The sequence below is a fragment of the Acanthochromis polyacanthus genome, chromosome 17, assembly GCF_021347895.1.
Source record: "Acanthochromis polyacanthus isolate Apoly-LR-REF ecotype Palm Island chromosome 17, KAUST_Apoly_ChrSc, whole genome shotgun sequence".
Taxonomy (NCBI): Eukaryota; Metazoa; Chordata; class Actinopteri; family Pomacentridae; genus Acanthochromis; species Acanthochromis polyacanthus.
In genome coordinates, this window is record NC_067129.1 from 2,428,480 (window position 1) to 2,442,748 (window position 14,269).

Consider the following 14,269-nt stretch of genomic DNA (forward strand, 5'->3'; position numbering starts at 1 on the left):
GGTCATTTTGTGGTTCTTTTGTGTCACTTTGTAATGGTTTTATGCCTCTTTGTGGTCATTTTGTCTCTTTTTTCCCTCTCTTTAACCAATAAAACAACATTGCCGTTTTTTTATCCAACATTTTTTTTATTATTTTTCTAACAAACTTTGGAATCAGGCTTCAGAATTTCTCTCTCAGAGCGGTGCATATTATTTCCAGAGAAGCACCTGCTGACCCTTTACATTCTGTGGTTTTAAATAAACACCAGAAATCATCAGTCACGGTTTTAAAGGCACCAAACAGCAAGAAATCATTTCAACAACAACAACGAATAAATCACATCATATTGATTTATAAAAGTACGAATGTGGCGTTGCAGTGTGCTGCAGGTTAGAAGCTTTGAGCTGGATCTGGATCTTCAGATCGTCTCGTTAACTCGCTGCAGCTAAACCTCGTTATCTCAGCCCTGCAGGCTTTTTCCTTCGGGCCTCGCTGCTGCAGGGTCTCCCTCCCCGCCCTCCAGGGGCTCATCATGGCTGCTGTCCAATCATGTGATCCTCACCGGGCCAAACATGTCGCCTCCTGTGGACCAAACATCACCCATGAAACATCAGAACGTTCACCTGATGGCAGCAGGGGTTTTTGCTCAGCTACAGGTATTTCATCTGTGGTTTTGTTTTGTGTCTCAGTGGTCATTTTCTGTCCCGTAGTGGTTGTTTTGCCTGACTCTCTGTCTGTTTTAGGTCTTTGTGTGTCTCTCTTTGCTCCGTTTGCATCTTTTTTTGTGTTTGTGTGTCTCTTTTTGGCTCGTTTGCACCTCTTCTTGGTGTTTGTGTCTCTTTTTGGTTGTTTTGCGTCTCTTTTTGGTCCGTTTGCACCTCTTTTTGGTCCGTTTGCACCTCTTTTTGGTGTTTGTGTCTCTTTTGGTCATTTTCCGCTCTTTTTGGTCATTGTGTGTCTCTTTTTGGTCATTGTGTGTCTCTTTTTGGTCATTGTGTGTCTCTTTTTGGTCATTGTGGGTCTGTTTTTGGTCATTTTGCATCTCTTTTTTGTCTTTGTGTGTCTCTCTGAGGTCATTTTCTATCATTTTGGGATAGAAAAAATGATAGAAAATGGGACAGAAGTTGGGATAGAAAATGACCCAACTACTATGGGCCACTTTCTATCCCATAGTAGTTGTGTTTCATGACTGTTGATCGTTTTGTGTCACCTTGTGGTGATTTGTTTCCCTGGTGGTTTTGCATCACTTTTTGATTGTTTTGTGTATTGTTGTTCTCAGCATCTTTATGGGGGTTTTGTGTCTCTTTATGATGATTTGGGGTCTCTTTAGCGGTGGATTTGTGTCTCTTTGTGGTCATTTTGTGTCTCTTTGTGTGTCTGTGGTTGTTTTGCATGCTTGCGTTGATAATTTTGTGTCACCGTGTAGTGGTTGTGTGTTCCTTTGTGGTGGTTTTGCATCAATTTGTGATTGTTGTGCGTATCATTGTGGTATTTTTGTGTCTCTTGTTGGTATTTCTGTGTCTCTTTCTGGTTGTTTTGTCTCTTTGGGAAGTTATTTCTACCAGACATTATGACGGCGCACACAGAGCTGAGTTTGGTCTTGTTGCACCAGTGAAATCAAATCAAAATGAAAACAGAATCACCTCGTTCTCTTTTTCTTTTCTGTCGTCTGTCTTAGTTTCTACTTCCGTCGAATCCTGTTTCTTCTCTTCCTCTGGGTCTGATGGAGATCTTTCCTCTCCTCCCTTCGGTCCGTCTTCTTCCTCCTTCACTTGGCTGCTGCTCTTCGTCTCGTCTTCTTCCTCCTTCACCTCGCTGCTGCTCTTCGTCTCGTCTTCTTCCTCCTTCACTTGGCTGCTGCTCTTCGTCTCGTCTTCTTCCTCCTTCACCTCGCTGCTGCTCTTCGTCTCGTCTTCTTCCTCCTTCACCTCGCTGCTGCTCTTCGGCTCGTCTTCTCCGTGGGTTTGGTGTTCCTCTGGAGGTGTTAAGACGTCTGTTGGACCTTCCTGTCCTCCCGTTGCTTTGTCCTCTGCTTCACTCGGTTGCGTCTCCGTTGCGTCGTCGCCGGCGACACCAACGTCGTCTCCACAACTGGACTTCCTGTGGCGGCGGGACGGAGGACGGCGTCGGATGGAGTGACGAGGTCTGCCCTGGAGGAGGACCAATAGGAGCAGAGATGGACAGGAGAGGTCAGAATGGAACTGATGAGAAGTTGAATTGATTATTTACTGGAAAATAAACAACTTTAAACATTCTAATATGAAATCAAATCAATCAGCAGTATCTTCAAAAAGATCTCTAACAATGGCAGACACACAAAAAGACTGTGGTCAGTTTACAACATATTGTGTTGCTGTGTAGCATTTTAGTGCCTTTGTAGTTATTTGGTGTCTCTTTGTGGTCATATTGTGTCTCTTTGTTTTCTTTTAGTGTCACTTTGGGATGGTTTAGCATCTCTGTAGTTGTTTTGTCCCTTTGAGGGGATTTTATGTCTCTTTGTGGTACTTTTGTCTTTTTTTTGGTGATTTTTGTCTCTTTTTGGTCATTTTGCACTCTTTGGTTACATCTTTTCCTGGTCTTTGTGTGTCTCTTTGTGGTCTTTGTGTGTCTCTTTGTGGTCATTTTGTGTCACTTTGTGGTCATTTTGCACTCTTTGGTTATTGTGTGTCTTTTCCTGGTCTTTGTGTGTCTCTTTTTGGCTCTTGTGTGTCTCTTTGTGGTCATTGTGTATATCTCAGTAGTCATTGTGTGTCTCTTTGTGGTTGTTTGGCAGCTGTTATGTTTGTGTGTTGCTGCTGTCTCTCTCTGACAGACAGCGAATGCATTGTTTCAGGTGTTTCTGGGTCATTGAATGCATCACATCAGTAAAACCGGCGTTTTAAATCTGTCTGACCTTGTTGATGCTCGACAGGATGGATCCCTCCGACGCTGTGGGAGGGGCTTCGAAGGAGGCGGGGCCCTCCTCCTTGGTTACCGGAGCGACGGTGACTGGGCTGGTGGGGGTCGCTGAGGATGAGACGGGTACCGTTGTAATGGGGGCGGAGCCTGGGGAGGCCGGGGTGAAGGAGGGGGGCAGCAGCCTGAAGCCGGGACTCTTCGGAGAGTGAGCCGAGGGGGAGAGGACGAGGTTGGCCTGCACAGACAGTGATGTCACAGTGATGTCACAGTGATGTCACAGTGATGTCACAGTGATGTCACACCAACAGAGGGCAGCCGGACTCACCTGGAGCTTCTCTATTAGAGCAGAGTTCCTCTTGGCTTTGGCAGGTAGAGGAGAGGTCACACCTGAAGGAGGCTGACGCACAGACACACACAAACACAATACACACACACATACATAAACACACACAGACATTTCTTGGTCAGTTTTGTTTTGTGTTTTTTGTCCCTTTTGGTTCTTAAATCTTTGTATTTGGTCTTTTTCATGTCTATTCTTTTTTTGTGTCTTTTTTGGTGTCTGTTATTTTTGTCTCCTTTTCGCCTTTTTTGTTTCTATTTTGCCATTTTTTTCTCTCCTAAGTATTTGTGATATCTTTTTTTAATCTTTTTATAGTTTGTTTTTTGGCATTTTGTTGTTATTTTGATAGCCTTTTTTCTTTATTTGGCCTTTTTATATGTATTTGATTTGGTTATAAGTCAGGTTTTGTCTCTCTCTGGCATTTTTTTTAAGTTCTGTTGGTCACTGTGTATATGTTTTTGTCACCTTTCAGTTATTTTTGTCTATTTTGAGTGTTTAATTTTTTTATGTCTTATTGTTTTTAACCCTTTTTGGTCATCACGTCTTTAGTCATTTTTGTCTTTTTTGTCGACTTTTGTCTCTTTTTGATCTTTTTTATATACCACTGGTCCTTTTCTGTTTCTATTTCATCATTTCTGTGTCTTTTTGGTCATTTTTGTGTCTTTATGGTCTTCTTTAAGTCTTTTTTCCCCCTATTTTGTCCATTTCTGTCTCCTCAATAATTTTTAAGTCTTTCTGGTCTTTTTTTTTTACATCTTTTTTGTTCTTCTTTCTGTCTTTATTTCTTTCTTTACTGTGGATTTGTTTAATTTTAATATTTTTTTGTCTCTTTTTGCCTTTTTTCATCTCTATTTGATTATTTTGTCACTTTTTGGTCTTCTTTTATACATCTGGTCCTTTTTTGTTTCCATTTCATCATTTCCGTGTCTTTTTGATCCTGTTTATCTTTATTTTTGTCTCCCCCTTAATAACTTATGTCTTTCTGGTCTTTTTTTGCATCTGTTTTGGTCTCTTTTGTGTCTTTATCTGTGTCTTTACTGTTGTTTTTTTTATATTTTTGATCATTTTTTGTGTCTTTCTGACATTTTTTCATCTGATCATTTTTGTCTCTTTTTGGTCGCTTTTTGTCTTTCTTCTTCCTTATTTATTTCTGTTAGGTCATTATTTTCTGTCTTCTTTGTGTATTTGTTTGTTTTTGTGTTTTTGTAATTATTTACTGTTTGGTTTTTTTTTAAAATATCTTTTTAGTCATTTTTGTTGCATTTTTTAAAACTCTCTGGTCAGGTTTTGCATATATCTATTTCTATTTGGTTTATCTCTTTTCTTTGGTCTTTTGTATCTTTCCTTCCGCTTGTTTTACCTACTTTGCTTTTTGTGGACATTTTTTCCACATTTTCTTGTTTTCATGTGTAAATACATCCTGTTGTCTCGTTGTGTGTCTGTCTCACCTCCTGGTTGTCTCCATCTGGTTTGGGCAGCTGTAAGGTCCGAGGCGGTCGTCGTCTGACTGGTTTTTCCTACAACAGAACAGAAATTAAACAAAAACATTACATCATTTAGCTGCTGTGCTATTGCACTAATAAGCACTAATATGTACCCCAATTATATCTAAAGTCAGACTGCATGCAACCACTTCTTTCTTGATTGTGATCATTTAGAAACAGCTCACTTAATAGTTTAGAATTGTTTGTTGGTTATCATTACCTTTAAGTTATCCATAGTTTGCAGAATTGTTTTCTAATGTTGTAAATTGTGCTTTTACCATCAAGGATGACCTGAGAAAGCAGGATGTGTCTGTGTGGTTGTTGGAGATCAGATATTAAACTCACCGCTCCATTCCCAGCAGCGTTCTGTGGAGGAGCCGAGCCTTTAAATCTTCCTGCCAGTTCAGCCACAGAGAGATGGGACGGAGCCTCCTCCTGAGAAAAGAAACAAACCAACAAGACTGTGGAAAGGTAACTGTCAGTGATGTGCTACTGAATCACAAGAAAGCCGCTAAGAGACACAAAACAATCACAACAGCATGAAAATAACCACAAAGAGATACAAAACGGACACAAAGAGACACAAAACAACTGTAAAGACTACTAATGAATACTAACAGACACAAAAACGGCCACAAAGACACGCAAAATTACCATAAAAAGACACAAAACAATCACAAGGAGACACATACCAACCATAAAGACACAAAATGACCACAAAGAAACACTGGATAACCGTACAACAAAACAAAAACGGCCATTAAGATAGACAAACCAACCATAAAGACACAAAATGGCCACAAAGAAACACTGGATAACCGTACAACAAAACAAAAACGGCCATTAAGATAGACAAACCAACCATAAAGACACAAAATGGCCACAAAGAGGGATAGAATGTCCATACAACAAGACACAAATGACCATTAAGATAGACAGAACAACTAAAAAGAGACAAAACAACCACAAATGGACACAAAACAACTTTAAAGAGACATAAAACAACCACAGAGAGACACAAACTGCAACACCAACAAGTTTTTTGTCTGTCTGGACCAGTGGATTTATTAGTGTTAGGGTTCAGCCAACAGGTGGTATCGGTTTGCGGCTGAAAGTCAAACCTCACATCAGCTGGGTGGAATCATTGCAACATTCAACAGATTTCAGTGGTAAATTACTGATATTACTTCCACTACTAATACCAACACTACCCTTCTGCTGTAATGCCACCATCTGTCCCCCACCAGCTTTCCAAACTGCCCGTCCAACACCGATAGTCCAACACATGAGGACGTACAGGACCCGACAGCTGAAGCCTCTGAAGCTCTGCTGACCCAAAATGTCCTCAGAAGGTCTACAAAGCACCCTGGTCCTCACAGAGATAGACGTCCATCCACACACACACACACACACACACACACACACACAGCTGTTGACGTGGGGTTGATCCAGCTGAAGGCCTCGCATCGCTGACATTCAAAAGATAATGAAATCACACAGTCAGTCTTTCCACAGCCGACCCGCAAACTGAAGGTAGAAAGTGATGAAGAAACAACCGTTAAACCACTTCCACTTTTTCAATGTGTGTGTGTACAGATGCCTCTGTGGGGACCAGTGTGAGATCTTGAGTCCTCACTTTGACCCTGGGTGTGTTCAACATTCTGTATAGTCTGCCAGACAAAGATTTAGCGTGTCCCCGGACGTAATGTGTCAAATGCCAAAAATATCAGGATGTCCGACTACGTCCAGTCTGCAGTTTACCGACCAGCAGACCTTGAATAGAAGATCCGTCACAGACTCCAAAAGACATGTTTAACTGCAGCTAGTAAAGTCACAAAATGCACTGACAAATCTGGCAAAGATACAGAAATCTTTAACCAATCTCTACATTTGTCCAAAATGATTAGAAGTTTGTCTAGAACTTGCTAAAAAAAAAAAATCCTCTTTTCCTGTTCACAATCTGTCCAAAATGAGTTAAACATATAGGATGGCTTAGAAGGGTTCCAAAAATGACAAAGCAATGAAAACGCATCCAAAATGACTCACATTTCACCTCATAAAATAAGTGTTCTCTAAATGTTGTCAAAATTGGTCAAAAATGACCCAAAATTTGTGCAAAATTACTAAAAATTCCACAAATTAGTCCAGAACTTTCTCAAAAAAAATCTTCCCTAACTGTTCAAAACCTGTCAGAAATGAGTTAATTCTCTTGGATGGCTGGGAAGAGCTAAAAAAAAATCACAAATGGGTCCAAAATGACTTTAAAATGTCTTCAAACTATTAAAATTTTCTTTAAAACATAGGAATTATTCATAGTTACAGTTTTATCAATATTGGTGGTCCTCAGCGGAGGGTCTGTAGTGGGATCACAAACGTGATCGTCAGCAGCCAGCTGACGTTTTGCTCGCTTGTTGTCATGGTTAGTGACACCGTACAGAAATCTTTAACAAATCCGTGGATCCAGACTTTAAGCCACATGACTGCCAAAATCTAATCATTTGGTCCTTGTGTCATTTCTGACCTTCCCTGAAAGTTTCATCCAAATCCGTTAGTTTGTTTTTGAGTAAAGTTGCTAACGGATGGAAGATTCACAAATGCCGATCATCACATAACTTCACCATGTTCCTTGGCAGAGCAATCATTTCTAAGCAAACAGGCCAAAGCTGTAAAAGTCCCTATCAAAATCTATTTTTCCATCATCATGGTTTATCTGATTAAAAATTTTAACACAATTCACACATCTGCAGCACAGAATGACTAAAAATCCCTGAAACCTCTATGGCAACACATTTCAGGCAGTTTATCCAAGTAGACTTACGTCACACAAATGGGCAGTTGATCCGGTAATGGCAGAACCAACCAACTCTAAATGGAAGACGGTAAACAGTAGGGCCCGATTGATTTATCGGCCAGCTGATTAAATCAGTTGTTTATAGCTCTTTTCAAAATAATTGTCATCGCTGGAGTTAACCCAATTAAACACTGATATGTTCTTAATTTGTGCACTTTGTAATGTCCTTTTATTGTGATGTATTGATCTTTTATTGATGTATTAACCTTTTGTTGTGACCTGCTGGCCTTTTATTGTGACCTATTGTCTTTTTAATATGACCTATTGTCTTATGTTTTATTTTGTTTCACAGTTATGTTTTCTTTGTGTACTTTTTGGAGTGTGCTTTTGTGATTTATTGTCTTTCTGTATCACCGTCTTTTTTTTTCTTTTTACCTAGCATGTAAATTAGCATTGTTGCTATAATCTGACATATTTATACCCATTGCTGTATAAATGGATAAAGAAATAAATAAAATACATTTTTCTCAAGGAATAGCATGTAATGTCAGTTATTTATTGTTCTTTGCCTAATATTTGTTCGTTGAATATGGTGGTGCGTACATATTTTTGCATAATTTAATGTTTGCAAGTCAAATTATGTGTTTTTTTTTTTTAAAAGCCCAATAGTTTATATTACATTTTCAGAGATTATATAAGATTGTCAAGATGGTTCAAATATAGAAATAATTCTGTTCTATTAATGATATTTTTAACCGTTTAAAGTTCTACTTCCTGTTTACCGTCTGTAACCTCACGGACAGGAAGCGACCTTGTGGAGTAGAATGCGGGAAGAGACAAATTGGCGGACAGCCGGGTGTAATTGTTGGAAAGCAATGGACTTTAATGTTTTTACATCTTATCGGAATCAGTTTTTGTTGTTGTTGAGGACTGCTTAAGAACTGTTCGGTCTCGCTGCCACTGAGTGTTGTCTTCGGTTCCAGAGGAGTGTTTTGTTACTGTGCGGAGTGAGCTAGCCACGTTAGCTTAGCTCACCGGAGCTGCGTGGAGGGATGACCTTTTGGATCTTCAACAACGCAATGAGAGCGGAGGGCTGCAGGACCGACACAGAGGCTGCCGAGGACGGTCTGCTGTCTGCAGGAGTGGTTGTTGTGCCTACGGAGGGAGACCAGTCTGCGGACAGGAAGTCTACAGGTGTGGTATGAGTTACTGTAAACTATAAAGCATTCTATTCGTCAATGAGCTCCAACGAACCTTAAACTATGCTGAATACTGGAAGCTAAAGAGAGAGGGCACTCAGGTTAAGACAGAATAAATATTGATTAATCCCGGGTCTATTTTATTTTTATGTGTTTATTATTTTTCATTGAACCGGTTTGTTTGTGCCTTGTTGCTTAATACAAAGTGGGATTTTCTTCTTTGAGTCTGTAATATTTCTGTTTTCTGCTGTGCATGCTCATTGGGTTGTGTGTTCATATTGTTATTCTATGGTATATCCTGGTAATTTCAAAATTCAGTATATTTTTTAATAAGTGAAGCTCATATGTTCCCTTAAGGCCTCTGCACGCTGCGATTTTCGGCTGTCCCAGAGGACAGATAACAATTGTGGTGATCTCTGGTCTTGACTCTAAATCGGTGGTCCTACATCACACTGTGAGACAGGTTCAAGGATGGCCGTTGTCATGGTGATCAAAGACAAGTTGCCATAAAATTCTGACTATCAGAAGTTCTGGGTGATCGTCTCACAGTGTGACTGTTGCTAGACCTTCTACAACTAACCAACCGTAGAAATGCAAGATGAAATGACGTACTGATCAGTGCTACAATGGAGCTAAAACCCAAATAGATGATTTGCAGAGACAAAACAAGTATGTGGGATTTAAACAGAGAAGACAGCCTAGTAGAGTTGTGGCAGCAGAAGTCTTTTGCACGTGTCCTCCACCTTGTTAAACCAGAGCATGGAAGGATATAGCGGCAGAATTATAGCTTCCAGGTTAGCGGCTAGCAAACGCACACAGACACCACTGTAAATGGTGTAAATGGCAGAAAAAACAAAACTTTAATTCAGTAATGTTTGGCTCATTTCCCTGTGATTGTAGGAGCTACATTTATGCATCGGTTGTTTTTTCATTGATGGATGGAGCATGCTTATTGCGCTTTCACGTCTCTTTAACGTGAATGTTTATGATTGCATCGTCATGTGAAAAGAAATCAAACAGCCACTGTTTACTCCTCTGACTGTTTTTTTTTTTTATCCAAACGTGCTCATGTGAAGTGAGCAGCAGCAGTAGAAAGAAGAACAAAAAAATACTTTTGTCCAACTGAAATAGATGTGATAGTTGTCTACATAGAAATCAATATTGAAATTTGGTTTTCATCACACTAAGGCAATTAATAAAAGGAGAAAAACAGTAGGCTGAAGATTGAGCCCTGGGGGACGCCATGAGTGGTTAGTTGAGCTGCATTCATCCAAAAATAAGAATGAAACCGATGTAAAATCAAACCTGAGAGTCGTAGTAAAATCTAAAAATGACAAAACAAATGTTTGAACTATTTCTCCCAATACGTCAGCCAGGAAGGGAAGATAAGATATTGGACAGATGGTAATTTCTCTGAGAACTGTAGCTGATTTCAAATATTCGGGAACTTAAATGTTTAGCGTATGTGATCTATGTACAAACGGAGCCATAATTCACGGACTAAACGAGCTGACGACACCACAAACTCCACAATGACAGCGTCGATGAAATCTGATGCATACTTTGGTTTCCTCTGTCCGCTGCTTTCCGCCAAATCTAACCTGCAGGCTTATTATTGCATCACGGCGCAAAGTGAAATCCAGCGGTAACCGTTTACTCCTCTGTCCGATTGACTTTCACCCAAACACAGACATGTAATGTGAGCAGCAGCAGCAAAAAGAAGAATCTGAAGAGTTTTACCTCCATCCTGTCGGTCGTCCGTCGGCGTTTCTGTCGAGTACGTGTGAAAGAGCGAGTGCAGGCCTGCAGGTTAAATATAGAACCAGAGTCAGTGCAGAGAGAGAGGGAGGGACGGCAGCTCATGTTCTGTCACATGTTCATCATTTCTGTGTTTGTTTGCTGCTCGTTCTGCATGTTGATCAATTGAAGATGGTTTAACTTCAATTCACACCCTGTAAACACACATTTAACTGACATTAACTTGCCTTGTTACTAGTTCTGAGCAATAAAATGTGGACCCAGCTGAGTGTCTAGTCAGTGTATATATATGAAAAATATAAACATATATTAGCAGGATACTTAGTCCCAACCTGGTGGCAGGAATTTTTACCAAATAGTCATATGACAGTTAGTTTTTCCTTGTATTATTTGTCTTTCTGTCGCAGTGATGCTACATTTACGCTAAATGTAAACGAGTTTGGATACTACAAATGCTCTCCGGTGTTTTTAATTTTCCTGCAGTAGATCGATGTGTTCCTCTTTTTAAAAAAACAAGAAAGTAAAATTTGACTGTCAAATTAGTTTCTCTTTCGGATCAGGATGTTTAACCATTTTAAGCTCTTGTAATTGTGGTTGTACAAGTTTTATATACGCAAGTCTCACATTTTCAGATGCAAATAGTTTGAAATCTTTATATTTTGGAAGAGTTTCCAGACCAGGGGTGTCAAACTCGTTTTAGTTCAAGTTCCACCATCAGCCCAAATTCATCTCCAGTGAACCGGACCAGTAAAATCGCAGCATAATAACCTTGAAATAACCACAATTCTTAATGTTTCCTTTGTTTTAGTGCAAAAAAAGTACATTCTGAAAATGTTGTCATTTAAAATATTATCTTTCTACAAAACATCGTGAACAACCTGACATTTATTATGAAAAATAAATTACATTTCTTCAACATTCAGCCTCAGTTTATCGTTTCTACATTACAACTTCCAGATCACATAGTGTCTACAAAGGAGCACAACATTTATTCATCTGGAGCTGAACCAAAGAGGATTTTGCTTTATGATGAAAATGACAAAAGTCAGACAAAAAAGCCAGCAAAAACAAGACAAGTTACTACAATGAGACACAAAATGATGACAAAATGGGACAAACGACACAAACCAAAACAATAAGAGACAAAAAAGTTACAAAGGGACAAAAAAAATGGACAAACGGCAAAAATGAGACAAAAGATGACAAAAGCGAAAAACAAAACAACAAAAAAATAGACTAACGATAGTAAAGTAGACTAATGAGACAAACTGCAATATGTATATTTTTTATTTCTTTTAAAAGAAAGCATGTCTTCCCAACCTGCTGTGATAAAATGATTTTTGCTAATCTTTTGAATGAAAACATGTTAATACCAACACGAGACAGTCGGAAAAATCAGCAGAGCTTCACTCCTAACGTTTTAGCTGATATTTGTTGATATTTTCTCAATGTGAAAATATCACGTTTGTACCAAACAAGTCAGACAGTAGCCTCAGGAGCTTTTTATCACAGTGTTTCTGTTATTTTGTCCACCCCGCTGTGTTTTGATGTGATATTTGGGTGATAAAGGAAACTGCAGCTGCTCGTCGTTCTACAGAATGTCTTCTCGGCCCGGTGGGGAAGTTGAGTCACTCGAGCAAAGAGAATTTCGTCTCTCGTTTCTCCTTTTGTGTTTCGTCACTTCTGCCTCTGAAGTGAACAGTTTTAGCTCCCAGTAGCACAAGGAGAAAGTCTAAACTTAAACTAAACAGTGAATTTGAGGAACACACTGGGATTAAAAATGACTAATTTCTAAATGAAGTTTTCAAACGAGAACTTAAGTTTCCATTTGCATTCCCAAACTATCTTTTCCGTTTATTTTTAAATAGAGAAACACGCAAAACAAAGTGCAGGGTCTGAATATCACAACAATAAAAACCCTCTTCTGCTCGTTTTATGTGTGTTTCAGTTCATCTTCTGGCCGATCAGCGTTGGCGGTTTGTCTTCTGAACGGAAACACAGGACGTGGTTGGAGGGGAGGAGTGAAACCGACAGGAAGACGCATCGTGAAGACGGAGGAATCCTTATAAGGTGAAGTTAAAGCTCTTGAAAATGTGACCAGAAACATGTTTGTGCAACATCACAGCTTTTATCAACAAAACAACAAAAAAACAAGAGAAGCTTTTCTGCTAAGATGACAAACATTTCACACGACTGTATGAGGTCATTCTAGAGCAGGAGAACATTTGAAAAATCAACCTTCTCTTTTCCAGTTTTCTGCTCCATAGTCATCAATAATAGGTATTGATTGGCTCAGCTTATACGTCAATGGTAGCATTTTTATTCCATGTTTTCTGTGTTGTTTGCTAACCCTACTCTAATCACAGTAACAGGGTTGCTAATCCATGCTAATGTGATCTTTTTCTCAGCAGTAGAAGCTAGATATTTAGCTAGCTGTTACTGCTGACCAAGAGGACAAACTGACTGATGGAAAACGGTCCAAAGAATGAGTCTGATCCTGATAATATGAGGTAGAGTGAGACATTCAGTCAAGGCTGACAATGGATGAAAATACGAAAAATAGAAGTGAGGACATAGCTTTACTCTACCCATTCTTTTGGACAACTGATGATGTAAACCACAAAAACAATACACAACATGACAAAAACAAGACATATAAGGACAAAAACAAGACACAAAATGACAAAAATAAGACAAAATGACAAAAACGAGACACAAAACTACAAAAACGAGACATAAAATGACAGAAACGGGACAGAAAACGACAAAAGCAAGACATAAAATGACCAAAAAAGACACAAAATGACAGAAATGAAACAGAAAACGACAGAAACAAGACAAGAACAAGAAGACAAAATGACAAAAATGACACACAAAAACAAGACAAAAATGACTCAGGTTCCATGTATAATAATTATTATTTAATATATTCTGTTGATTTAAAAAAAATCCCACAATTACAAGAGACATCAATGAAAAACATAAAACCAAAAAAGGGGATTTAAATTTAATTTGAACTGTTTTATTTGAGATTCAGTTTGGTCATCGGGTTGGTGGGACCAGAGAAAAATGGCATTTTAGGGGGAACTCCAGACTTACAGAGTTTGGTATATTTTCAAACATTTTTTCCTCCTAGTTTTTTTTTTAGATTTGATCACAGGACAAGAACATTTACACAACAACTGCATGTTTTAGTATTTTCTACATGAATTATTTAAAAATTGATGGGTGGGACATAAAATATCCTCCAGTTCTGGATTGACCCAGCAGCTAACAGATCCACAGTAAGGCGCCCAGTCCTTGTTTATTGGTTTAAAGTTTCCACTATGTCTGAATGTCCCATACTACCACTAGAGATTGTCCTACTGTTGTGGGGGCATTACCATCAAAAACAACAGGAACTAACTGGGTGTTGAGCTCCACGCATGCTGGGAGTACACTAAGACTCTTGTTTTCACTCTTGCAGCCGGCAGCAGAACATTTGGTGAGTTTTAGTCGTGGCTGAGATATTTTGGAGTTTGCTAAAGCAGAGAGTAAATAAACCTGGTGGACTTAGGAGTTAATGACAGAGCAGCACATCCAGACTCAGTCTCATTTATGTAGAGATTAAACTTCAGTGTCATTCATTGATGTTAACGTGCAGTTTTTCACGTTTGTTGCTCATGCTCCTGACCAAACCAGTCCAGGTGGAAGACGATGTGAAGAGAAGCTCCAGAGGATGAAAATCACACATTTACTTTGGAAATAAATGTCCTTTAATGAGACATTGTCCTGCAAAAGTTGGATTTCCCTTTAATGATGTTCAAATCTTTGAGTGTT

The 14,269-nt window shown here is 39.1% G+C and overlaps 1 protein-coding gene and 1 long non-coding RNA gene across 4 annotated transcripts; one reads left to right on the plus strand and one right to left on the minus strand.

Annotated features, from left to right (window-relative positions):
* Positions 1 to 99: 99 nt before the first annotated feature.
* Positions 100 to 10,521, minus strand: dub (duboraya). Of its 3 annotated transcripts, none has more exons than XM_051937365.1 (8): positions 10,433 to 10,521; positions 5,048 to 5,137; positions 4,667 to 4,735; positions 3,204 to 3,275; positions 2,874 to 3,113; positions 1,909 to 2,130; positions 1,624 to 1,869; positions 100 to 562 (listed from the first exon to the last, which is right to left on the minus strand). In XM_051937365.1, the coding sequence occupies exons 1-8, from the start codon at positions 10,436 to 10,438 to the stop codon at positions 539 to 541; spliced, it is 969 nt and encodes a 322-aa protein (XP_051793325.1). In that variant the 5' UTR covers positions 10,439 to 10,521; the 3' UTR covers positions 100 to 538. The 3 variants fall into 3 exon arrangements, with proteins under 3 accessions (XP_051793325.1, XP_051793324.1, XP_051793323.1); XM_051937364.1 differs by having other exon boundaries at positions 101 to 562; positions 1,624 to 1,791; positions 1,831 to 2,130; XM_051937363.1 differs by having other exon boundaries at positions 103 to 562; positions 1,624 to 2,130.
* LOC127530504 (uncharacterized) lies at positions 530 to 10,254 on the plus strand. Its single transcript, XR_007937084.1, has 3 exons — positions 530 to 636; positions 2,892 to 3,247; positions 5,062 to 10,254. It is a non-coding gene; the product is annotated as an uncharacterized LOC127530504 (long non-coding RNA).
* Positions 10,522 to 14,269: the final 3,748 nt, after the last annotated feature.

What these genes read in the sequence shown, in the direction of transcription:
- dub (XM_051937363.1), bottom strand. An exon ending in CAGATGGAGACAACCAGGAG is followed by an intron (nt 3,276 to 4,666) that starts GTGAGACAGACA and finishes TCTGTGCGTCAG; the next exon opens with CCTCCTTCAGGTGTGACCTC. An exon ending in TCCTGTCGAGCATCAACAAG is followed by an intron (nt 2,131 to 2,873) that starts GTCAGACAGATT and finishes GTCCTCCTCCAG; the next exon opens with GGCAGACCTCGTCACTCCAT.